General features: G+C 45.2%; 2 protein-coding genes across 2 annotated transcripts; one reads left to right on the top strand and one right to left on the bottom strand.

Moving 5' to 3' along the window:
• The first annotated feature begins 546 nt into the window (after positions 1–546).
• On the top strand, positions 547–11,839 carry LOC144088163 (myosin-4-like). The gene is made up of 40 exons (XM_077618440.1): positions 547–578; positions 991–1,345; positions 1,415–1,558; positions 1,627–1,783; positions 1,863–1,890; positions 2,080–2,188; positions 2,251–2,343; positions 2,415–2,478; positions 2,567–2,665; positions 2,737–2,840; positions 3,420–3,558; positions 4,149–4,267; positions 4,525–4,674; positions 4,802–4,972; positions 5,044–5,350; positions 5,413–5,489; positions 5,624–5,711; positions 5,783–5,900; positions 5,972–6,095; positions 6,177–6,313; positions 6,388–6,643; positions 6,746–6,988; positions 7,063–7,239; positions 7,320–7,465; positions 7,596–7,686; positions 7,768–8,157; positions 8,216–8,342; positions 8,473–8,591; positions 8,664–8,860; positions 8,943–9,126; positions 9,201–9,366; positions 9,444–9,568; positions 9,642–9,950; positions 10,020–10,223; positions 10,295–10,420; positions 10,491–10,661; positions 10,757–10,861; positions 11,172–11,267; positions 11,344–11,475; positions 11,585–11,839. The coding sequence occupies exons 2-40, from the start codon at positions 1,142–1,144 to the stop codon at positions 11,603–11,605; spliced, it is 5,817 nt and encodes a 1,938-aa protein (XP_077474566.1). The 5' UTR covers positions 547–578; positions 991–1,141; the 3' UTR covers positions 11,606–11,839.
• Positions 11,840–12,709: 870 nt separating this feature from the next.
• On the bottom strand, positions 12,710–21,766 carry LOC144088284 (myosin-4-like). Its single transcript, XM_077618610.1, has 39 exons — positions 21,563–21,766; positions 21,349–21,492; positions 21,111–21,267; positions 21,016–21,043; positions 20,821–20,935; positions 20,651–20,743; positions 20,462–20,525; positions 20,299–20,397; positions 20,128–20,231; positions 19,915–20,053; positions 19,718–19,836; positions 19,448–19,597; positions 19,203–19,373; positions 18,821–19,130; positions 18,665–18,744; positions 18,501–18,588; positions 18,307–18,424; positions 18,109–18,232; positions 17,914–18,050; positions 17,575–17,830; positions 17,258–17,500; positions 17,011–17,187; positions 16,788–16,933; positions 16,630–16,720; positions 16,168–16,557; positions 15,980–16,106; positions 15,789–15,907; positions 15,437–15,633; positions 15,186–15,369; positions 14,939–15,104; positions 14,745–14,869; positions 14,378–14,686; positions 14,101–14,304; positions 13,886–14,011; positions 13,610–13,780; positions 13,437–13,541; positions 13,265–13,360; positions 13,060–13,194; positions 12,710–12,733 (listed from the first exon to the last, which is right to left on the bottom strand). Exons 1-39 carry the CDS (start codon positions 21,764–21,766, stop codon positions 12,710–12,712), a joined length of 5,835 nt encoding a protein of 1,944 aa, XP_077474736.1.
• Positions 21,767–23,569: the final 1,803 nt, after the last annotated feature.

Genomic DNA, 23,569 nt, shown 5'->3' with positions numbered 1-23,569 from the left:
TGTGCATCAAGGTGAGAGCTGCCTTATCCCGGCCGGTCAGCTGACAACAAGCCGGCAGCCCGTCTGCTGTCACAATAGACTTTGGACGAATCCCACCGCCGCTTTGATTTTCGGCCTTTGTTACCCGGGCCGGCTGCCGTCGCTAATCCCGGGCAAAGGCGTCTTCCGTCCTCTACTGACGGTCAGCTGTTTGCCTGATCTGAACAAACAGCTGGAGCGACACCTTTGCGCTGTGGAATAATACGAGGAAGTATTGGTTTAGACTTTGTAAATCTCACTGGATTGGCTTGATTCGAGGGAGACAATCACGACAAAAGCAGTGTGCCTGCCCCTGGTAATCCGCAGAGGATTCTTTTGTGAAGGAAAATGTGACCACGTTACAAGGTGGGGATTTCTCTGTCATTTTGTCATTGGCAGCTTTTTCATTTATTCATCTCCCGGGTGGCGAGAGCCTATCCTCGCTGACTTCAGAGACTACACCCTAGACTGGTCGCCAGTCAGAATCATTCCACCACCCGCGGGAATCGAGCCCGCCCTGCCCGCACTGAAGACACGCAAGTGAACCACTACACCATCAGGTGGCTCATTTGCAACATGAGTTTTAGATCAGTTCCAGATCAGCGTGATACATGTCCTTTGCTTTTGTTTTGTTTCTATTCGTCGTACTTTGACGGAAAAATGTTTACATTTTGAAACAATAATTGTTCATGTTTACATTTATAATATAATAATAATAAAGTCAATTGCTTCACATTTTGCATGTTGCCATATTAAGTTTCATGCTAAACTGTGTTAATTCCAATGTTTGGATTTGATACTTTTCACACATATGACAGGATAAATGTGACATTTTGATGTAACACATATCATGTTAAAGTGGAACTAAATTATTTTTGGTTTGATCCTTAAAATTGCATCTAAAACATGCATTTTTTTTCCAGTGTATTGTCTGTTGAATACAAACAACAACTCTGATCCACCCTCATCCAGGACAAGAAGGTTCCGTAGCTACAGCTGTCACAATGCGGAGGACAACACCCCCTCGCCCCCCATCAAGGACAAAAGCGAACTATAAAAGACCCCGTGAATGCGATGCTTCATCTTCTACCAGCTTTAAGTGCAGCGACTGTCCCTGGCAACAATGAGCAGCGACGGCGAAATGGCGATCTTCGGGCCCGCCGCCCAGTACCTCCGAAAGTCCGAGAAGGAACGAACGGAGGCGCAAACTCGACCATTTGACAGCAAAACGGCTTGTTTTGTCAGCGATGACAAAGAGTTGTACGTCAAAGCAACCATCCAGGACAAGGCGGAAGGAAAAGTCACCGCCAAGACTGAAGATGACAGGGTGGGTGTCGATGTACCGTTATGGTTAGGATTTCCCATTTGTGCCGTCCGCCTTGACTTTCGTCCATAGACGGTGACCATGAGGGATGACCAAGTGTTCCCGATGAATCCTCCCAAGTTCGACAAGATCGAGGACATGGTCATGATGACGCACCTCCACGAACCGGCCGTGCTCTACAATCTGAAGGAACGCTACGCCGCCTGGATGATTTACGTAGGTGTCGGAAATATACCCGATCTGAAATGACGTGAGCGGAGGCAATGAGATCTCTTGTCGCGCAGACGTACTCTGGTCTTTTCTGCGTGACCGTCAACCCTTACAAGTGGCTGCCAGTCTACAACCCCGAAGTGGTCCAGGCCTACCGAGGCAAGAAAAGGATGGAGGTTCCGCCTCACATCTTCGCCCTGTCTGATAACGCCTATCAATCCATGCTGACGGGTAAATCGGGAGCATAAAGGCACTTCCGGGTCTTTCGCTTATTTTTTGATCACTGGGTTTGTTTGCTTTTCTTCCGCAGATCGTGAAAACCAGTCCATCCTCATCACGTAAGAAGGGGTCCATGTTTTCTTTAAAAACGCTCCTCGCCAAGTAATGAATGGATTTTGTTAGGAGTTATTCAGATGAGCTGATAGTAAAAGTTCTTTTAAGTCTTTGTGAGCATTTCAGTTGTTTGTGAGATTTCACTCAAAATTCAAAGATCCTGAATTTATCGGTTCCAAATCTGTCGTTTCTAGCGGAGAATCTGGCGCAGGAAAGACGGTCAACACCAAGCGGGTTATTCAGTACTTTGCCACCATTGCCGTGTCTGCAGACAAGAAAAAGGAAGCCATCAGTAAAATGAAGGTTGGTCCGTCGATGGTTCGCGGGAATCCAGATGGCCGTTTGAGCACTTTGCTGATCGGCAGGGAACGCTGGAGGACCAAATTATCCAGGCCAACCCCTTGCTGGAGGCCTTTGGCAATGCCAAAACTGTCAGGAACGACAACTCTTCTCGCTTTGTGAGTCAATATGTTCTTAAAGAAGAAGCAGATATTCTTCTCCCACCTTGAAACCAAACTGGCTCTTTCAGGGTAAATTCATCCGAATACATTTTGGCGCCACCGGAAAATTGGCATCGGCAGATATCGAAACATGTATGTTTTAGCACGATATTATTTTTTTACCTACCACCTTAGCGAGATGAATTCCGCTAAAAGTCACTATTCATTTCCTTCCTGAAAGATCTGTTGGAAAAGTCTAGAGTTTCCTTCCAGTTGGCGGCCGAGAGGAGCTATCACATCTTCTATCAGCTGACTTGCAACAAAAAGCCAGAACTCATTGGTAAAATGAGCTCGAGCATCAATGTCCTCTCAGTGAGACGTCTAAAAAAATGTCATCCTCTTCATCCTTAGACCTGCTCCTCATCACCACCAACCCTTACGACTTTTCCTACATCAGCCACGGGGAGATCAGCGTGAAAAGCATTGATGACGCTGAAGAGTTAATGGCGACAGACGTAAGTAAGCGCATTCAAGAGCGGTTTCCGTAGAGCACAGGTGCCAAAATGGTGGCTCCGGGGTCAGAACTGGACCACCACGACATTTTGTGTTCCTGGTGAAAGGGAAATCATATCATCTAATTCATAGAAAATTTCTGTTGTCCTATATTAGATCAAATGTTTTTCCTTTTTACTAAAAGAATAAACATAAATAATAAAGAGAATATTACGGTTTTTATTAATTAAATCCCAAAATAAAAATAAATAAATTAGGAGAAACCTTTGCAGATTTTTAAAAAAATGTAAGCATATAAAAGTTGAAAATGAAAAAAATCTATAGAAATATTTTTTGTTAATTGTAGACAAAATTGCTATTCAAAGTCTTCCCAGCATGTTTTAAGTAATTTCTTGTCTATCAAAATAGTTTATGAAATATTTGTCATTTACCTGGCAATTACGGGGCTAGACGTCCCATCTATTTGACAAAGAAGGGTTGATAGCATCATATGCGTTGGCCCAGACTAAATGGCCAATAACGACAAATGAGTTTGACAGCCTCCTGATGCAAGATTGACGGTGAGATGGTTTGTGCTCCAGGAGGCTTTCGACATTCTGGGTTTCACGCCGGATGAAAAAATGTCCATCTACAAACTAACGGGAGCTGTGATGCATTACGGGAACATGAAGTTCAAGCAGAAACAGCGAGAGGAACAGGCAGAACCAGATGGCACTGAAGGTCAGCCTCATTCCTCACACTCTAATGCTATAACAATGGCCAGTTGGCCTAGTACGCACAGTCTATCATCATGCATTTTTTTACATCATCGCAGAAACATCTGAAATCTATTACATAGGGAGTTTCTTGTCTATGTCGTAATTTGTTTTGGTCACCTTTTCAGAAATTCATTTTCTACGGTCAGATTGGAAATGGAAGCTACTTTCCATTATATTTCTGGACAAAAAATAGACTAAAGCAGGGGTGTCAAACCCATTTTTTTTGCTGCGTTATGTTTTCTAACTAGGCTGCCAAATTTACTCGATGAATTAATTGACAGATTTTCCAATCATGCTGATTGATAGTTTATTTTTGGACATTCAAATTAGTACAGATCTGCAATTATTGATTTAAAAATGGGAAACACCGAAAATATTCCATAGACATCTCTAATCTGCATTTGAATTTGACCATAAAACAAAAAGTCAAGCACTCATCATTTTCTTTCTGAGCCGCACAAAATGATTTTTGTTGAATCTTTCCGCATGAGCGATGATTGAAACCATAACTTTAGGCTGGATTTCTTCGATTTTTTTGTCTCACAATTACAGAGGCTGACAAGGCTGCGTATTTGATGGGTCTCAACTCAGCTGACCTTCTGAAGAACCTCTGTTACCCACGCGTGAAGGTGGGCAACGAGTACGTCACCAAGGGCCAAAATGTGCAGCAGGTACAACTACCCGCCAGCGAGCACGTCTTTGTTGTTAATTACATGCTACGTTTCGCCAACAAGTGGATGAAGGAGGCGAGACTATGTAGCCTAATTTCACGCATGGTGTGTTTGGCCTGCTGAAGGCGCTGAAATGTGACACCTCCTTTTAAATGTAAGAGGTTTATGTCGACTGTGAATGAAATGCCATTTAATTCCCCAATCCCGCAAAATCCAGTTAGCGCTCCTGCTGAACGAATATTCTTCTCCTCATTCAGGTGTACAATTCCATTGGCGCTTTGGCCAAATCTGTTTATGAGAAGATGTTCCTGTGGATGGTGCAGCGCATCAACCTGCAGCTGGACACCAAGCAATCTAGGCAACACTTCATCGGTGTACTGGACATTGCTGGATTTGAAATCTTTGACGTAGGTCACCCCATCAAAACAAAACAAAAAAAATACATATTATGTAGTTCACAAATCCAAAAAGTACATGTTCCTTAGCAAGGTTCTTGCCACTGGGAATTGTTTCACACTTGAATCTTATTCAAAGTTCAACAGCATGGAGCAGCTCTGCATCAACTTTACCAACGAGAAGTTGCAGCAGTTCTTTAACCATCACATGTTTGTGCTGGAACAAGAAGAGTACAAGAAGGAAGGCATCGACTGGGAGTTTATCGACTTTGGCATGGACCTGGCGGCCTGTATCGAGCTCATTGAGAAGGTAGATTGATCATTTTTAGGTGCAGTAATCTCAAAATCAGATTATAACAGCTCTGTATTTTTGTCTACAAGCCGATGGGGATTTTCTCAATCTTAGAGGAGGAGTGCATGTTCCCCAAATCGACCGACGTATCTTTCAAGAACAAACTTTACGACCAACACCTTGGCAAGAACAACTGCTTCCTAAAGCCCAAATTGGTCAAGGGAAAGCCAGAAGCTCACTTCTCGCTTTTGCACTACGCCGGCATGGTGGACTACAACATTAGCGGCTGGCTGGAGAAGAACAAGGACCCGCTGAATGAGTCTGTGGTTCAGCTGTACCAGAAGTCGTCGGTCAAGATCCTAGCAGCGTTTTATATCACCTTCTCTGGAACAGATGGTAAGATGATTTGGTCTAATTTTGTCAAGAAACATGTAGAAACCTGTGTTTGATATGTTCAGATGCACCAGCTGGAGGCAGCAAAAAAGTCTCCAAGAAGAAGGGAGCATCTTTCCAGACAGTGTCAGCGTTGTTCAGGGTAGGCGTATTAGCTTTTCTTTATGGAATTAGCATCTGCTACTAGTGCAAAACTCCAGATCCTTTTCCAAAGAAACCATTGGTAACTTGCAATCTTTTAGACCCCAAAAAATAATTGAGCATTATTTCTTCCAGGAGAATCTTGGGAAGCTTATGACAAACCTGAGGACCACTCATCCTCACTTTGTGAGATGTCTCATTCCAAATGAGACAAAAACTCCAGGTAGACCTCCTCGTCTTTGGCCGATCCGCTGCCTTTGTTTACTTGATCTTCTGTATGAACGTTCTACACAGGAACAATGGATAACCAGCTGGTCCTCCACCAGCTGCGCTGCAATGGCGTCCTGGAAGGTATCCGCATCTGCAGGAAAGGATTTCCTAGCAGGATTATTTACGGAGACTTCAAGCAAAGGTAACCCTATGTTTCGGCGCACATCAAACATGAGCTTGGTTGTTTATCAAAACCTGTTGCGTTTTTTACAGGTACCGGATTCTTAACGCCAGTGCTGTTCCAGAAGGACAGTTCATGGATAACAAGAAAGCAGCAGAGAAACTTCTGGGCTCCATCGATGTGGATCACACGCAGTACAAGTTTGGACACACAAAGGTTTTGCTTAATTAGGTGTATCGTTGACAATACTACAAAAGACTGCAAGTCCACTTTAATTATGGCAATGTCACTTTGAAGGTGTTCTTTAAAGCTGGCTTGTTGGGCGCTCTGGAGGAGATGAGAGATGAACGATTAGCTCAGGTGGTGAAGTCCACTCAGGCACTTTGCCGAGGTTATCTGGTCCGACTTGAGTACCAGAAAATGATGGACAGGAGGTAATGCAAGTATGGGAAGTATAAACACATTCTCCATCCTTACATGGAGTGCTAATATTTGTTGTCGATGAAAGGGAGGGGATATACACCATACAGTACAACTTCCGTTCCTTCATGAATGTCAAACACTGGCCGTGGATGAAGCTCTACTTCAAGCTCAAACCACTGCTCAAGAGCGCCGAGGCCGAGAAGGAAATGGCCCAATTAAAGGTGGACTTTACCAAGATCAACGAAGATTTCTCCAAGGCAGAAAACCGACGGCGGGAGATTGAGGAGAAAATGGTCTCTGTTGTTCAAGAACGGAATGATCTTCTCCTTCAAATCCAGGCGGTAAGTTTTCAAACGATTCACCAGATGGGATATGGCTTATTGATTCGCTTGAGCAAAGGTCTAAAAGTTTCTGGAATTCGACCGCGTGTTTCATCATGTCAGGAGTCGGACAACTTGTTGGATGCCGAGGAACGCTGTGAGGGCCTCATCAAAAGCAAGATCCAACTGGAGGCCAAGATAAACGAAGTGATGGAGAGAATGGAGGATGAGGAAGAACTGAATGCCGAGCTCACGGCAAAGAAGCGAAAGCTCGAAGATGAGTGTTCAGAACTCAAGCGGGATATTGATGACTTGGAGCTGACCTTAGCCAAAGTGGAGAAGGAGAAACATGCAGTGGAAAACAAGGTTAGTGGACATACTAAGAAGGGTTGCCAGGATCCTAAAACATCTCATGGTCACTTTGTCTCTCTCTGTTAAAGGTGAAAAACCTGACTGACGAGATCATGAGTCAGGATGAGAACATGAGCAAATTGTCTAAGGAGAAAAAAGCCCTGCAAGAAGCCCATCAGCAGACCTTGGATGACCTGCAGGCCGAAGAAGAAAAGGTCAACATTCTCAGCAAAGCCAAAGCCAAGTTAGAGCAGCAGGTTGACGAGGTTAGTCGGTGCGCAATCTCAAAAATGTTAAGAGCTATTGATGTTTTGCATTTCTGTTGAATACAAAACTCATCTTGTAGTTGGAAGGTTCTCTGGAGCAGGAGAAGAAGATCCGAATGGACCAGGAAAGAGCCAAGAGAAAATTGGAGGGTGATCTCAAACTTTCCCTTGAGTCCGTTATGGACCTAGAAAATGAAAAGCAGCAGCTGGATGAGAAGCTTAAAAAGTATGTTGATAGAATGAAACTAATAATCGAACCAGGAAACGGATCAAAAACCTCTTCAATTGGTTAATTGATTTTCTTCTTGCATGTCTTGCTTCCATGTTGATGAATCCACCTGAACCACCTCCTAAAGAAAAGATTTTGAAACTTCCCAGCTGCAGACAAAGGTCGAAGACGAACAAGTTCTTGCATCACAGCTGCAGAAAAAAATCAAAGAGATCCAGGTAAGATCCCCTGCTTTTGACAGATGCCATCAAATACACATCATCGCCTGAGTTTCCATTCAGCCCGTTTCTCATCTACAGGCCCGATCAGAAGAGCTGGAGGAGGAAATCGAGGCGGAGCGTGCCGCCCGAGCCAAAGCGGAGAAGCAGAGGTCCGATATATCTCGTGAGCTGGAGGACATCACCGAGAGGCTGGAGGAGTCTGGGGCCTCCACCGCCATTCAGGTGGAAGCCAACAAGAAGCAGGAGGCTGAGTTTCTCAAGCTGCGCAGAGAACTGGAGGAGCGGTCGCTCCAGCACGAGGCCACGTCCTCCGCCCTGCGCAAGAAACACGCAGACACCCTGGCTGAGCTGGGGGAACAACTAGACAACATCCAGCGGATCCGCCAGAAGTTAGACAAGGAAAAGAGCGAGCTGCGTTTGGAGATGGACGATCTGTCTAGCAACCTAGAGAGTGTGGCCAAAGCCAAGGTGAGCTTCATCCAAAACATCAAGACAGCGTTCCGAACGAAACTCTTTCTCCGAGTAGATTCACTTGGAGAAAACCTGCCGCTCGCTCGAAGATCAACTCATGGAGATTAAGGCCAAAGAGGAGGAGCAGCAGAAGTTACTGAACGATGCGTCCAGCCAAAACACTCGACTGCAGACCGAAAATGGTGAGCCAGGTTACATCTTCTTAGGGTTAGATGACAGCAAAACTATACTTATGTGGAAATCTTTGAAGCCATCTTACAAATCGGTTCAAATCGTAATCCAGCAAAACATTGTTTTTGCCGTCTGCTTTAGTCGAAATGTCTCGCCAACTTGAGGAGAAACAAGCACTTCTGTCTCAGCTCTCTCGAGGAAAGCAAAGCTACCTCCAGCAGATTGACGAGCTAAAAAGACTTCACGAGGAGGAAGTGAAGGTGAGTGCAGACCAGCAGATGTAAAGTACAGAACCAACAAAAAAAAATAGGCTGACGGTCATTTGCAAATAGGCAAAGAACGCGCTGGCCCACGGTTTTCAGTCCACACAACACGACTGCGAGCTTCTGAGAGAACAGTACGAGGAGGAGCAGGAGGCCAAGGCGGAGCTTCATCGTTGCCTCTCCAAGGCCAACAGCGACGTGGCCCAGTGGAGAAACAAATACGAGACGGATGCCATCCAGCGCAATGAAGAGCTGGAGGAAGCCAAGTGAGAACCATAAACTCAATCGGGCGTCTCGTGCACTACGTGGGCCTTATACGGCCATTACGGTGTGCGTGTTCTCTGGCAGGAAGAAGCTGGCACTGCGTTTGCAAGAAGCAGAAGAAGCCATAGAGGCCGTCAACTCCAAATGTTCATCTCTGGAGAAGACAAAGCAACGGCTGCAAGGAGAAGTGGAAGACCTGATGATGGATATAGAGAGGTCCAATACCGCTGCTGCCACCTTGGACAAAAAGCAACGGAACTTTGATAAGGTTTTCCTTCTCCGGCCAGGCTCGAATCACGATAAAGATGCACAAATTTGAGGTTGTAAAACATCTTTGTGCAGGTTTTAGCGGAATGGAAGCAGAAGTATGAGGAGGGGCAAACAGAACTGGAGTCGACACTCAAAGAAGTGCGCACTTTGGGCACTGAGAACTTTAAGATGAAGAATGCTTTTGAAGAATGCTTGGAACAACTGGAGACCTACAAGCGTGAAAACAAGAACCTTCAGCGTATGTCTATGTGTAGATTTTCAGTTGTCCAAGTTGTAGCAAATCCCTGTTGGCTCAACAGCGTTTTTTTTCCTCAGAGGAGATTGTGGATATCACTGAGCAAGTGGGAGAAATGGGAAAAAACATCCACGAGCTTGAAAAATGCAAGAAACAAGCCGAGCAAGAAAAGTTGGAGGCCCAGACATCTCTGGAGGAAGCCGAGGTGACCTCACCATCGGGGGACGCGTATTGTCCTCCACATATTTCCTCCCCGTGATAACCCTTGACTTATTCAGGCCTCCCTGGAACACGAGGAGTCCAAGATTCTACGGGTCCAGCTAGAGCTTAACCAGGTAAAGAGCGAAGTGGACAAGAAGATAGCCGAAAAGGACGAAGAGCTGGATCAGATGAAGAGGAACGGCCAACGCATTGTTGACTCCATGCAATGCAACCTGGACGCCGAAGTGAGGAGCAGAAATGACGCGCTGCGAGTTAAGAAGAAAATGGAGGGGGACCTCAACGAGATGGAGATCCAGCTCAGCCACGCCAACAGGCAGTCAAGCGAGGCTCAGAAACAGCTGAGGAACATTCATGCCCAGCTGAAGGTGAGCCATTTCGGCCAAACATCCATAGATAGCAATTGCGTCAATACTTTTTTTTCAATCCCGCGTTAGGATGTTCAAATTCAGCTGGATGATGTCATGAGGAGCAACGAGGACATGAAGGAACAGGTCACCATGGCTGAGCGCAGAAGCAACTTGGTGCAGTCGGAAATGGAAGAAATCCGAACCGCCCTGGAACAGACGGAGAGGAGCCGCAAATTGGCGGAGCAGGAGTTGCTGGATGCTGGCGAAAGAGTCCAGTTGCTCCACTCGCAGGTTTGAAACACGCTTTGGACGAGTGAAAAAGTCACAAATTCCGACCAATCGTTATACGTTTTTTTTTACAGAACACCAGTCTGTTGAACAGCCGCAAAAAGTTGGAGGCGGACCTGTCTCAAATTCAAGGCGAGATGGACGACAGCCTACAGAGCTCTCGGAATGCGGAGGAAAAGGCCAAGAAGGCCATCACCGACGTACGTTAATCTCCGAAGTCAAACGTTCCCGTCGAAAGCAGCAACGATGTGTTCTCGTCTGCACGGACAGGCTGCCATGATGGCCGAAGAGCTGAAGAAGGAGCAAGACACCAGCGCTCACCTGGAGAGGATGAAAAAGAACCTGGAGACCACCGTCAAGGATCTACAACAGCGTCTGGATGAGGCTGAGAGCCTGGCTATGAGGGGCGGGAAGAAGCAGCTACAGAAACTGGAAGCCAGGGTGAGGAAGAGGTTCTCAAATAAGATCTCGGAACATCTGAAAAGCCATCAACGAGAAGAAGACTTCTCTTGCATTCCTGATCTGCATACTTTCAGGTGCGGGAGCTGGAAAACGAGCTGGAGGGGGAGCAAAGACACGGTTCCGACGCTGTGAAAGGGGCACGCAAGCTGGAACGCAAGATTAAGGAACTCACCTATCAGGTCAGGAAGAAGGAATAGCCGAAGGATTATTCTTCATGACATACGCTTACATTTAGCGTAAACATCATACTTGTAGTTGCTAGGAACCGTCGTTTAGCCACCGTTGAGCTCGCGCTTACATCACAATGACCCACGTTAGGTCACAGATGCCCTTTAGGCGGAGTTACAGACATCATGGATCGAAGCAGTTTAGCCAAGGAGTTAGTTGTCTTCTAAAAGATAAACAACCAAAACGAATACAAGCAATACAATAACCCAACATTTCACGTCTCTACGTCAAATAAACTTAGTGTGTTATTCCTCCGCACAGTCGGAGGAGGAAAAGAAGACCGCCATGAGGCTGCAGGAGCTGGTGGACAAACTCCAGCTGAAGGTCAAAGTGTACAAGCGGCAGGCCGAGGAGGCGGTGAGCCAGGGGCTTTTCGCCACATCGTCAGTCCGCCCTGGTTCGGTTTTTGACTTTGTCTTTCGTCCTCATGCAGGAGGAGCAAGCCAACATCCACATGACCAAACTGAAGAAGGTGCAGCACGAGCTGGAGGAGGCCGAAGAGCGAGCCGACATCGCCGAGTCGCAGGTTAACAAGATGAAAGTCAAAAATCGGGACATGGCCAAGGTGAAAAATGGCGACCGTCTTTCATTAAATTATCATTTTTTTGGAGTTTACCTCTCTGAATCTACCTGAAGTTCCAATGACTGTGTTTTGCTTTGTTTTTTTTATACAGAGTAAAGACAGCGGGGAGTAATTGTCCCTTTGGACCGTCATCAAGACAAGTGTGTGCTGTGAATCACAATATTAGTCTGCCACCACATATATAATTATAATAATTATGTTTTGACTTGATATGGTTCAGACAAGGATTGTGCTAGTGTATATTTATCCAGAGTTCTCCAAATTTTTGCCAAGAGTTTGATTTCTTTTTTTCCTAAAACAAAATATTCATGACATTTATTCAAAAGAACTTCATTATGAAACATGAATTGAGTCACAAATGAAAAATGCTCGTGTTGTCAGATATATTTGAAAATATGTCCCAACAATACCATAAGATCTAAATATGTTTTAAATGTACATGCACAGTGGCTGTGACTGAAATAAAAGTTTAGCTTACATTAAAAAACTGTTTGCCTCTTTTTTCACTTTTGCATAAAAACTGAGGTAAAATGTATACTTATTATGCAAAAGTGGGGATGAATGGTCAATATTGGTACTTCTAATCTAAGGGAAACAACAAGAAAAATGTCCTTCAATGTTTCAGAAAAATAATATTATATGAAGACATATTTAAAGGTCATAAAAGTAATACAAACCCCAAACAATAAAGTGAAGTGGACAAATGTGTGTCATTGTTTTTCATCACTGACATTGAATTTGTTTGCAGGTGCGTTAGTACTTTTAGCCAATCAGATGTCGCCACCGTTGGTAAGTTTGTCAAAATGCAGCCGAATTAATCAGTGGTTTGCATTGTAAACAAAGTTTGGCTATCTTAAATGTGTACTTTCCCATACTCTCTAATTTAAATTAAAACGTACATCGGAATAAATGTGTGTACTTTCAACAAAATTTATTTAAAAACTAATCATTTTAAAGTGTATTATTATTAATAATTCTGGAATTAAAAGAGAAGAAAACAAACCAAAACAACTCCAGAAACAACAACAGATGTAAGTACTATGTCTTTATTTGTTCATGTTTAGATAATACTGTTGCATGTCACTTCTGCCAGTCGGTGTTTTTTGTACCGTTCAGTGTAATGTTTTTTTTTTTAATTACTATTATCATTTCATGTTATTTGACCAGGCATGCAATATGGTAAATGGCAGTAGGGGTCCTCTGTCTCCAGGTTTTGCTACTCTCCCTGTCCTTCAGTTGCCTGAAATGACAAAATCACAAGCACAAAGAAAGGTCATTTACACTTTGAAGTAAAACCATCTCTGACTGACATGGACATTTTTTTAAATCAATTTTATGTCACAAAGGTCATCAACATTTTAAAGTGCTCATCCATGCCAGTAAAACCATCTCTGAGTGACATTGTCTTTTTTAAAAATCAATTTTATGTCGCTTCTTTAAGTTTTTATTACAAAGTGCAGTCTTCTCTAGCATTGAGTTTCTCGATAATGGCAGTGTGATAGACTGAGTTGGTATCAAATCAAAACGGACACTTTGGGATCTGAAACGGAGTGAGATGCTCGCTACCTTTGGACCGATGTCACGGCTCTTGGCTCGCATCTTATTGGCAAGTGATTCCGCCACGTCAGCTCTCTCTTCGGCCTCTTCCAACTCGTGCTGAGACTTCCTGAATCTAGCCATGTGCATGTTGGCTTGCTCCTCCTGGAGGACAAGGGTGTCAAATCCTGTAAGTACAGCAGCTCACTTGACAATTTCTTTCGGTCCTACTTACAGATTCTTCGGCGTGGCGTTTGTAGGCCTTCATTTTTATCTGCAACTTGTCTACCAAGTCCTGCAGTCGAATGTTTGTCTTCTTGTCCTCGTCGGCCTGAACCACGCAATGTCCGACATCAGTTAAGACCTTCGGTCGAGCTGCCGGAAGTTTAAAAGTTGTACTAGCGTACCTGGTAGCTCAGCTCTTTAACCTTCCTCTCGTATTTGCGGACTCCCTTGATGGACTCGCTCGAACGCTTTTGCTCGGCTTCCAGTTCGGTCTCGAGCTCACGGACCTGAACGAGCGCATTTTCGTGAAGACGAGTTGAGGTGAAAGGGTAAAATCGTGTGAATGTGTTCTCACTCTGGCCTCCAACTTCTGCATCTGTTTCTTTCCACCCTTCATTGCTAAATTCTCTGCTTCATCTAAGCGGTGCTGCAGGTCTTTGACCGTCACCTCCAGGTTCTTCTTCATCCTCTCCAGGTGGGCACTGGTGTCCTGCTCCTTCCTCAGTTCTTCAGCCATCATGGCAGCCTGGAACCACAGTTTGCACCTTAGAGCGAATTTAGTCTCTGGGGGGTGGAATTTCGTTCACTCTGGTAAATCATTCCCTTACAGATGAAGGATTCATCTACTTACATCCGTGATGGCTTTCTTGGCCTTCTCCTCGGCATTCCTGGCCTCCTGAGTGGCTTCTTCTATTTCGCCGTGAAGCTGCGTAACGTCGGTCTCGAGCTTCTTCTTGGTGTTGAGGAGACTGGTGTTCTGGCAAAATCAAAGCAAACCGGAAAGGTGAAGAAAAGCCAAGGGTGACTGATTCTATTTCAACGGATTCAAGACTCGATGAGAAGCACCTGAGAATGAAGAAGTCCCGCACGCTCGCTGGCATCAATCAGCTCCTGTTCAGCCACTTTGCGACTCCGCTCCGTTTGTTCCACAACTGCCCGAAGCTCTTCGATCTCCGCCTGCATCAAGCCGGCCCGGCGCTCCATCATCGTGACTTGTTCCTTCATGTCATCTTGACCTCGAAGGGAATCATCCAAGTGCATCTGGGCCTCCTGAAAAAAAAAAACATGTTAGAGTTTGCCCACAGGTGCAAAAAGTCTGAATTGTAGCACTTTGTCCTCAAACCTTTAGTTGCGCCTGAACGGTTCGTAGCTGCTTGAGCACTTCTGAGGCCTGCCTGTTAGCATGACCCAGTTGAATCTCCATCTCATTCAGGTCCCCGTCCATTTTCTTCTTCACTCTCAGCGCGTCGTTCCTACTACGGACCTCGGCGTCCAAAGTAGTCTGCATGGATTCCATCACACGCTGGTTGTTCTTCCTCATCTGGTCGATTTCCTCATCTTTCTCCGCCACTTTCCTGTCCACGTCGGCTTTGACTTGGTTGAGTTCCATTTGGATGCAGAGGATCTTGGATTCCTCTTGTTCCAGAGAGGCCTAAACGAGTGTCTGGTGTCATCGTAGTTTGTCGTCTTTGAAACATTTGGTAGCATACCTCGGCTTCTTCCAGCGCAGTTTGCATGTCATATTTTTCCGTCTCCACATTCTTCTTGAATTTCTCCAATTCGTGGATCGTTTTTCCACTCTCTCCAAGCTGTTCGGTCAGGTCGGAGATCTCCTCTACAATCGACAATGAGACGTTGTTTACAAAGTGATCGGGAAAAGTCGATATTTACTTTGTGACTTTACGTTGTAGGTTCTTGTTCTCTCTCTTCATGGTCTCCAGGTGATCCAGGGCCTCCTCGTAAGAATTTTTCAGTTTGAAAAGCTCCGTGCTCAGCGATCGGGACTCTTTCTGAGCGCCTTCCAACTCGGCCTGAGATTCTTCATACTTCTGCTTCCACTCGGCTAGAATCTGAATTCAACGAAACACAATCATCCTTTCGCGGTGTTGCCGTGGGTCTGGAATTTGACCACCGTCTCACGATGGCGGTACCTTGTCAAAGTTTCTTTGCTTCTTATCCAGTGTGGCCGCTACGCTGTTGGATCTTTCCACATCCACCATCAGATCCTCCATCTCATTTTGAAGTCGCTGTTTAGTTTTCTCCAGCGAGGCGCACTTTGAGTTGACAGCTTCTATCTGTTCTTCTGCCTCTTGGAGTCGCTGGGCCAGCTTTTTCCTGCGGCAAACAAGAACATTTTGACTTTCAGGAAACGGAATCATTCTGAGCATGTGTCTGCGTTTACTTGGCCTCCTCCAGTTCCTCAGTGCGTTGAATGGCGTCCGTTTCATATTTGTTCCTCCACAGAGCCACCTCGGTGTTGGCTTTGGACAAAGCGCGCTGCAGCTCCGCCTTGGCCTCCTGTTCCTCCTCGTATTGTTCTCGGAGGAGGTCGCAGTCGTGACGAGATGATTGAAGGCCGTGTGCCAGAGCATTCTTGGCCTGTGGATGTAGGAACAACAAGTCAACATGATGTCACATATTTTGTGGCTAAACGCCAACGTCACCACGAGTGAGGTAATGTAACGATGAGGGATCTGGTGTGATGGTACAGCTAGTCTCATACAGTGTACACTGAGAAACTGGTCTTTGATAACCTTCGTCTCGTCCTCCATGAGTCTTTTGAGATCGTCAATTTGTGAAGTGAATCCCTGTTTTCCTCTGGTCAACTGGGATATGAGAGTCTCTCGCTCCTCCATATGTCGGGATAACTCCGCTACAAAAGACGACAATTTGTATTGAGCTTTACGGGACACCGTCATTCAGATGCTGAAGGAGATCCACATACCGTTCTCAGTTTGAAAACGTGCCCTCTGATTTGAAAGATCTGCAATGTTACGGCCGTTTTCATCACTCTTGGCTTTCATCTCGACGAGCTGGTCTTCCAGCGAGCGGCAATTTTTCTCCAGGTTGACCTGGTTGGGGAAAAATAGACATCATTGTAAGATTGCTTCTGGAATGTTCCAACCACCTCACCTTGATTTTAGCCACAGATTCCATGTTGGTGGCCAAATCGTCGACCTCCATCTTCAGCTCGCTTTTCTCCTTCTCGAGTTTCTGCTTGATTCTCTGCAGGTTGTCCAGCTGCTCTCCGAGCTCGGCCATGCTGTCGGCGTGCTTTTTGCGGAGTGCGGCGGACGTGGCCTCGTGATGCAACGTGGCCTCTTCCAAGTCACGTCTGATTTTCAGGAACTCCGTCTCTCGCTTCTTATTCATCTCAATCTGAGAAGCGGTGGCACCTCCAGCCTCCTCCAACCTCTCGCTGATCTCTTCGATCTCTCGCGAGAGGTCAGCCCTTTGCTTCTCCACCTTGGCCCGCATCGATCGCTCGGCTTCCACTTCTTCTTCCAGTTCTTCAATTCGAGCCTTCAAACAGAAAGACATGGATTTTTTTTAAGAGACAAGTCATCATCACTGTGGTGTGACGACATCTTTTACGTGAAGCTCCTTCAGCTTCTTCTGAAGCTGGTTGTTGATTGTTTGCTCATCTGCGATCTTGCTGATGAGCTGGCTGTTTTCAAACTCTTTTCTGTAGTGACCAGAAGATAAATGTCAGGTATCTGGTGGAACCTGTCCCGTTTTAAATTGTCACCTACTTCTTCATCCTTTCCTCATACTGTTGTTTGTCATTTTCCGCATCCATTAGGGTTTCTTGCGTAAGTTTAAGGTCTCCCTCCAGTTTACGCTTCATCCTTTCCAGATCCATGCGAATCTTCTTTTCTTGCTCAAGTGAACCTTCAAGCTGTTTGTGGGCAGTCAGACGAATCAAATGAGCTCGCCGTGGACCTGGTTAATGTTGTACGACGGCTGGGGACTTACATCGTCCACCTGCTGCTCCAGCTTCGACTTGGCCTTTGTCAGCGAATTGACTTTGTCTTCTTCGGCTTGAAGGTCGTCCATGGTCTGCTGGTGGGCTTCTTGAAGTGCTTTTTTCTCTTTGCTCAGTTTGCTGAGACTCTCCTCCTGGCCCGCCAGCTCCTCCACCAGATTTTTGACCTGCACAGATGATGGCATTTGACTTTGTGTCTGAACAATGTAAAAACAGCAGGCGGTTCAATGTACAAACTTTGTTTTCAGTGGCGTGTTTTTCTTTCTCCACTTTAGCCAAAGTGATTTCCAGGTCATCAATGTCCTTCTTAAGCTCCGAGCATTCGTCCTCTAGCTTTCTCTTCTTGGTTGTCAACTCTGCATTGATTTCTTCCTCATCCTCCATCCTCTCCGTCACTTCCTTCAGTTTGGCCTCCAACTGGATTTTGCTTTTAATCAAACCCTCGCACCGTTCCTCTGCGTCACAGAGGTTCTCCGTGTCCTGAGGACAAAATAGGTCAGAAAGGATCAAGCAAGGTTGGCATCAAAGCGCTTTTGCGGCATAATGACACTCACAGATTGCACTTGAAGTTGCAGATTATTCTTCTCCTGCAGCAGGGAAACCATTTTTTCCTCCATCTCCTTCCTCTTGGACTCTGACTTCACCAAGTCCTCCTTGCATTTGATGAAGTCTTCTTTCATGGTGGCCATCTCCTTTTCCGTCTCTGCGCTCTTGAGGAGTGGCTTTATCTTGAAGAAAAGCTTCATCCAAGGCCAGTGTTTGACATTCATGAAGGATCGCAGGTTGTATTGTAGAATCCACACGCAATCTCTATCAGATATGCACGTCACACGTTTTGGTTTATACAGAAATCATTTCACGTTCAAATTGAAGTAGGAGATTTGTCGTCATACTTTTGGGCAATCAAGTTGGAATATTCTTTCCTCATCAGAAAACCCCGACAAACAGCTTGTGTCTGCGTCACGAGGGAAGCTAGTTTTTCATCTCGCAGCTCCTCCAGATTTCCCAGCAGACCAGCTTTGAAAAAGACCTGTTAAAACATCAGTTATTGTGAAAAATGTTGTTTAAAAAACTATTACCACTATTACCTTTGTGGACCCAAAGCGGTACTGGGTGTGATCAACGTCGATGGACCCCAGAAGCTTCTCAGAAGCTTTCTTGCCATCAATAAACTGTCCCTCCGGGATAGCACTGGCATTCAAAATTCGATATCTGCTCATTTTGGATAAAGATCATTACAAACTGCGAGGACTTTAACATCACTCAAATTTTGAAATATAGACAACCTCTGCTTGAAATCAGCGTAGATAATCCTGCTGGGAAATCCCTTCCTGCAGATACGGATTCCCTCCAGCACACCGTTACAACGCAGCTGGTGGATGACCAAGTTGTTGTCCATGATACCTGTAGAAATGTATTGTTAAAATAATAGTGAAATGGAATATCTTATTTTTGTAGCTACATTTCCTCTATACGCTACCTGGTGTTTTAACTTCATTTGGAATTAGACAACGTACAAAGTGAGGGTGGGTGCTCCGCAAGTTGGTCATAAGCTTTCCGAGATTTTCCTGAAAACAAGGCGAGAGGGTCCATGTGACATATTCTGGCCTTATATACGAAAATGTTAATTAGAAATCTTGATACCCTGAAAACTGCAGACACAGTCTGGAAGGAGCCACCCTTCTTCTTTGCCCCCTTTTTACTAGCTTTGTCACCACCGGAGTCTGCAAAAATGAAAGGTTCTGCTTCATTTCGAGGACATTCATCTGAAACACGCACGTCACTTAACAGATGCCGAACCTGCATCAGTTCCAGAAAAGGATGCATAGAGGAAAGAGAGCAGTTTCATAGAGGACTTCTGGTAGAGCTGCACTACAGACTCATTAAGCGGGTCTTTGTTCTTCTCCAGCCAACCGCTGATGTTGTAGTCCACGGTTCCAGCGTAGTGCAGCAAGGAGAAGTGAGCTTCTGGTTTGCCTTTGACAACTTTGGGTTTTTGGAAAGCATTGTTTTTCCCCAGATGTTGATCGTAGAGTTTGTTCTTGAAGGAGGTGTCTGACGCCTTGGGGAACATACACTCCTCTTCGAGGATGGAGAAGATGCCCATTGGCTAGTGGTTAAAGAAGACATTTGAATGCAGCTTGACAGGGGCCATTTTTTTTACTTGGCAAATGCGTCTCACCTTTTCAATGAGCTCAATACAGGCGGCCAGGTCCATGCCGAAGTCAATGAACTCCCAGTCGATGCCTTCCTTCTTGTACTCTTCTTGCTCCAGGACAAACATGTGGTGATTAAAGAATTGCTGCAGCTTTTCGTTGGTGAAGTTTATGCACAGTTGCTCCATGCTGTTGAACTACACAAAGAGGCTAACTTGAACACAGGGACCTCAACATCAACAGACCGAATGAGATTTTGGTCCGAACTCACGTCAAAGATCTCAAATCCTGCGATGTCCAACACTCCGATGAAGAACTGCCTCGGCTGCTTGGTGTCCAGCATCTCGTTGATGCGGATCACCATCCACAAAAACATCTTCTCGTAGACCGACTTTGCCAGAGCACCAACTGAATTGGTTACCTATAGGAAGAATTATTTACGTACTTCAATTCTTTTGATTGCATAGGATCTGGTAAAGGTACTTGTTTCTTCCATTGAATAAGTGTTGACTGAACAGTAGTATGTCCTGTGGATTGGTACCTGCGGGACGGTCTGGCCTTTGGTGACGTACTCATTGCCCACTTTGACGCGGGGGTAACAAAGGCCTTTCAGAAGGTCTGCAGAATTCAGCCCCATGAGGAAGGCCACTTTGTCAGCCACTGAGAGTCAAAAGGACAAAAAGGAACCACTTGAAATATGTGTCTTTCGCAGGTAGGACAAAAAGCAGAGAAGATCACCCTCGGTGCCGTCAGGCTCCGCCTGCTCCTCTCGCTGTTTCTGCTTAAACTTCATGTTCCCATAATGCAAGACGGCTCCCGTGAGCTTGTAGATGGACATTTTTTCTTCACTGCTGAAGCCAAGAACGTCAGTGGCGGTCTGTTGGATCAACAAGTACTTCAGAGGAGATGGGGAATGATAATTCTGTGCTATTAAAAGGAGAACCAGCTCACATCTGTTGCCACAAGCTCTTCTTTGTCGTCAATGCTGGCGACAGTGATCTGCCCCTGACTTATCATGGGGAAGTCGTACGGGTTTGTAGATATGAGCAACATTTCTGCAGAGACAACAGAAAGAATCAAGCATTCCGTGGAAGGTCTTGCTTAATCATGATCATCATCCACCTATAAGCTCGGATTTGTGCCCGGTCATGATTTGGTAGAAGATGTGGTAGCTTCTTTCTTCTGTCAACTGGAACGTCACTCTTGACTTCTCCAGCAAATCTGCAACGAAGAAACACCATTACAGGTTTCGTAATTCAACAGGCGTTGGGCAAAATCAACTTACACGTTTCAATATCAGCTGAAGCCAGTTTCCCTGATGTTCCAAAATGAATTCTAATAAATTTACCCTGAAAAGTTAAGAATATCATTAAAGTGGGCAAGAAAATCAGGCAAATAACAATACTAGTACAGTACATTTGTAGTCCTATTTTAAGATTGACAATTTCCTCAAAAGTCGGGGCGCTTGACTTACAAAACGTGAGGAATTGTCATTCCTCACGGTCTTGGCATTCCCAAATGCCTCCAGCAAAGGATTGGCTGAAATGATTTGATCCTCCAGCGTTCCCTAAAAACACAGGAGTTATAAGAGTTACGATAATCAACTCGTATCCTGAGTGACGGTGACTATTTCTTTGTCTGTACCTGGATTTTTCCTGAGGTTTGTTCCTTCTTGTCGCTGCCCCCAGCCACCGCGATTGTCGCAAAGTACTGGATGACGCGCTTGGTGTTGACAGTCTTCCCCGCACCAGATTCTCCACTGTGGAAACATCAGTTCATGCGCAAATGATACTCCGGATGTTCCACGACCTTGAACCCAAAGTTATTCAAGTGACTCACGTGATCAGGACAGACTGATTCTCACGATCTGGTGGGATAGGAGAAGAGTTCAGTCCATATGAAAGCCACTACTGCCGATAAATGTCTAAATTCACCTGTGAGCATGTTCTGATAGGCGTTATCAGACACAGAGAAGATGTGGGGAGGAGCCTCCATTCGCTTCTTCCCCCTGTAGGCTGACACCACTCTTGGGTCGTACACTGGCAGCATCTTGTACGGATTGACTGTCACACAGAAGAGTCCGGAATACGTCTGGAGATGGGAGCAATGGGTTTAATGGGTGAGCGATGGTGGGAACTCGGCAAAAACTGGAAAGGCTGGCGCCAAACTTACGTAAATCATCCACGCTGCATAACGATCTTTGAGGTTAAACAGCACAGACGCTTCGTTGAGGTGCGTCATCATGGCCATGTCCTCAATCTTATCGTACTTTGGAGGATTCATGGGGTAGCAGTCTTCTTCCTTGACGGTTACCGTCTAGGGTAGGCACAATACCAGTTAATCCGCTAGACGACGCTATCCAAACTCGTTTGTGCCTTCTTCTCACCTCGTTTGCTTCCGTCTTCACAGTAGCGCTACCGCCTTCTTTCTTCTGGATGACACCTTTGATGTACAGTTGTTTGGGGTCTGGCACAAAGCAGGCTGTCCTAGCGTCGAAAGGGCGGTTCTGTGCCTCGATGCGCTCCTTCTCAGGTTTGCGAAGAAAGATCGAGGCCGGCCCATACTGGGCCATCTCGGCGTCACTGCTCATGGCGACTCCTGCGGATGAAATGGTCAGGAAGGCATTCCATATCACTAAACAGGATTGATATCGAAACAGTGACTTTAAAATGATCCCCATCTTAGTACTATTTATTCAACAAATAGTTCTCCATTTGTTCCATTTGAACCGAGTTTCAGGGAAATGTGAATTTTGAGGAGTCAATTAGTAAAACAGCTTGGAATTTATCCTTGTAGGAGTTTAGTGGAAAATGTTTTGAGCTGAAATGATTTAGGTAAAAGACACATTTGAATATAAAAGTATTTTTGCAACTGATTTGCAATAGGGAAACTGAGCAAAAAATGGTCTCCGAAAAGGATTTCTTTCTGTTATAGCAGAGATTGAAACAAAGCAATGAGTCTATCTCACCAAAGTAAGGAGGACAAAATGTCTTTCTTTTTAGACTGAAAAAATAAGAATTAGAATGAATGCTTATCCAAAGACATTTGAAACAATTTCATTTTTTGCATCAACACTGCAGTTTACTCAATAACACTTAACATAAGCATTCATCAATACTCCTAAGAGGTGCCATTGGTGATTTTTGCCATCTTGTGAAGAGGCAGCTTTCAAATAAAATTCACTCAAACAAATACAGACTACCCGTGAACTCACCTGAAAGTTGGGGCAACTCAGTCGACGGTGCTTTGGATCAGTGGCCCGAATCAAGAGCTTGAGAGCGAGTCAACGATTAGAGAGCTGGAGCTTTCTTTTATTGTGCTCGAGTACCGTACACACAAAGTGGACATTCCAAACTTGGCAAAGTGACTTTTCTGATGTCAAGCCGGCCGCATTATCGATCGCTCCTGTCTTAGGAATGGCTCTTCCGGGAACAGGAAGACATCTTTGCCGACAGGCGATGATCCTTCAGCTCTATTTTTATGTCCAGTTGCCGCCGTCATGGGCTTCTTTATTCCCATATTGCTGTCGATATGCACTATATTTTGTGAACAGAAAGACGGAATGAAGAAAAACAGTTTGATTGGCAAATATTGGGGAGCAAAAAGATTGGAATAAGGATCCAACAGGTTCAAACTTTAAAAGTTTGACTTTGTGGAACAAGTTGTGCTGAAGATAACATCGGCGTTGTTCTGACCGCTGTCGGAAGCTAAGGCTTCTAAGTCCGGGAAAGCTGCCTTGAAGGAGACGGAGCAGGTGGCTACAGTCAAGGATCAACACCAAGGTCAGGGGCCTTTTTGGACCCCTTGGGGGACTTCAGGCAAAAAGAACTGGAACACAATTGAACTTTTAATGGGAAAGAATTGCGATGCCATATCAAATTTGAGGAGTTACACAATCAATCATGGTCCTATTGGAACACGTATCACAGCGACCTGGGCCAAAGTTAACAGACCACCTTGTTTTCAAGTTAGAGGACGACGGCGTATTGGTGGAGAACACATGCGAGCCGCTTTTAGCCAAGATGAGTGTGGGAAACCTAAGGCGTGGGTGGGCCAGAGTGTGAACATTAACGTGGTGTGATGCGCTATTAGTTGCTGGGACTTCATCCAGCTTTTAATACCGCTGCCACCATGTCACCATTATTTTTGGAAAAAAACATCAACATGAAAACGGCGCCAAAATGCAATTTGCATACATACTTGCTTAATTCTTGAGGATTTTAAGGGGGGTTTTGCCGAGTGCAAAAGATGCATCAGAAGTGGCTATGACAAACAAGTTTGTTCTGACCAACTAGCAACTTTGCATGCTGACAGGTCGCCAGACAGCGTATGTCCTCTACTGGTTCTGCGCTGACAGCCGCTGGCGCTCAGGCGTAACATTAACTGTTCTTCT

This window comes from Stigmatopora argus, chromosome 14 (genome assembly GCF_051989625.1).
Source record: "Stigmatopora argus isolate UIUO_Sarg chromosome 14, RoL_Sarg_1.0, whole genome shotgun sequence".
NCBI lineage: Eukaryota > Metazoa > Chordata > Actinopteri > Syngnathiformes > Syngnathidae > Stigmatopora > Stigmatopora argus.
The sequence above is the reverse complement of the archived record's forward strand: the minus strand, read 5'-3'. Positions and strand labels throughout refer to the sequence as shown.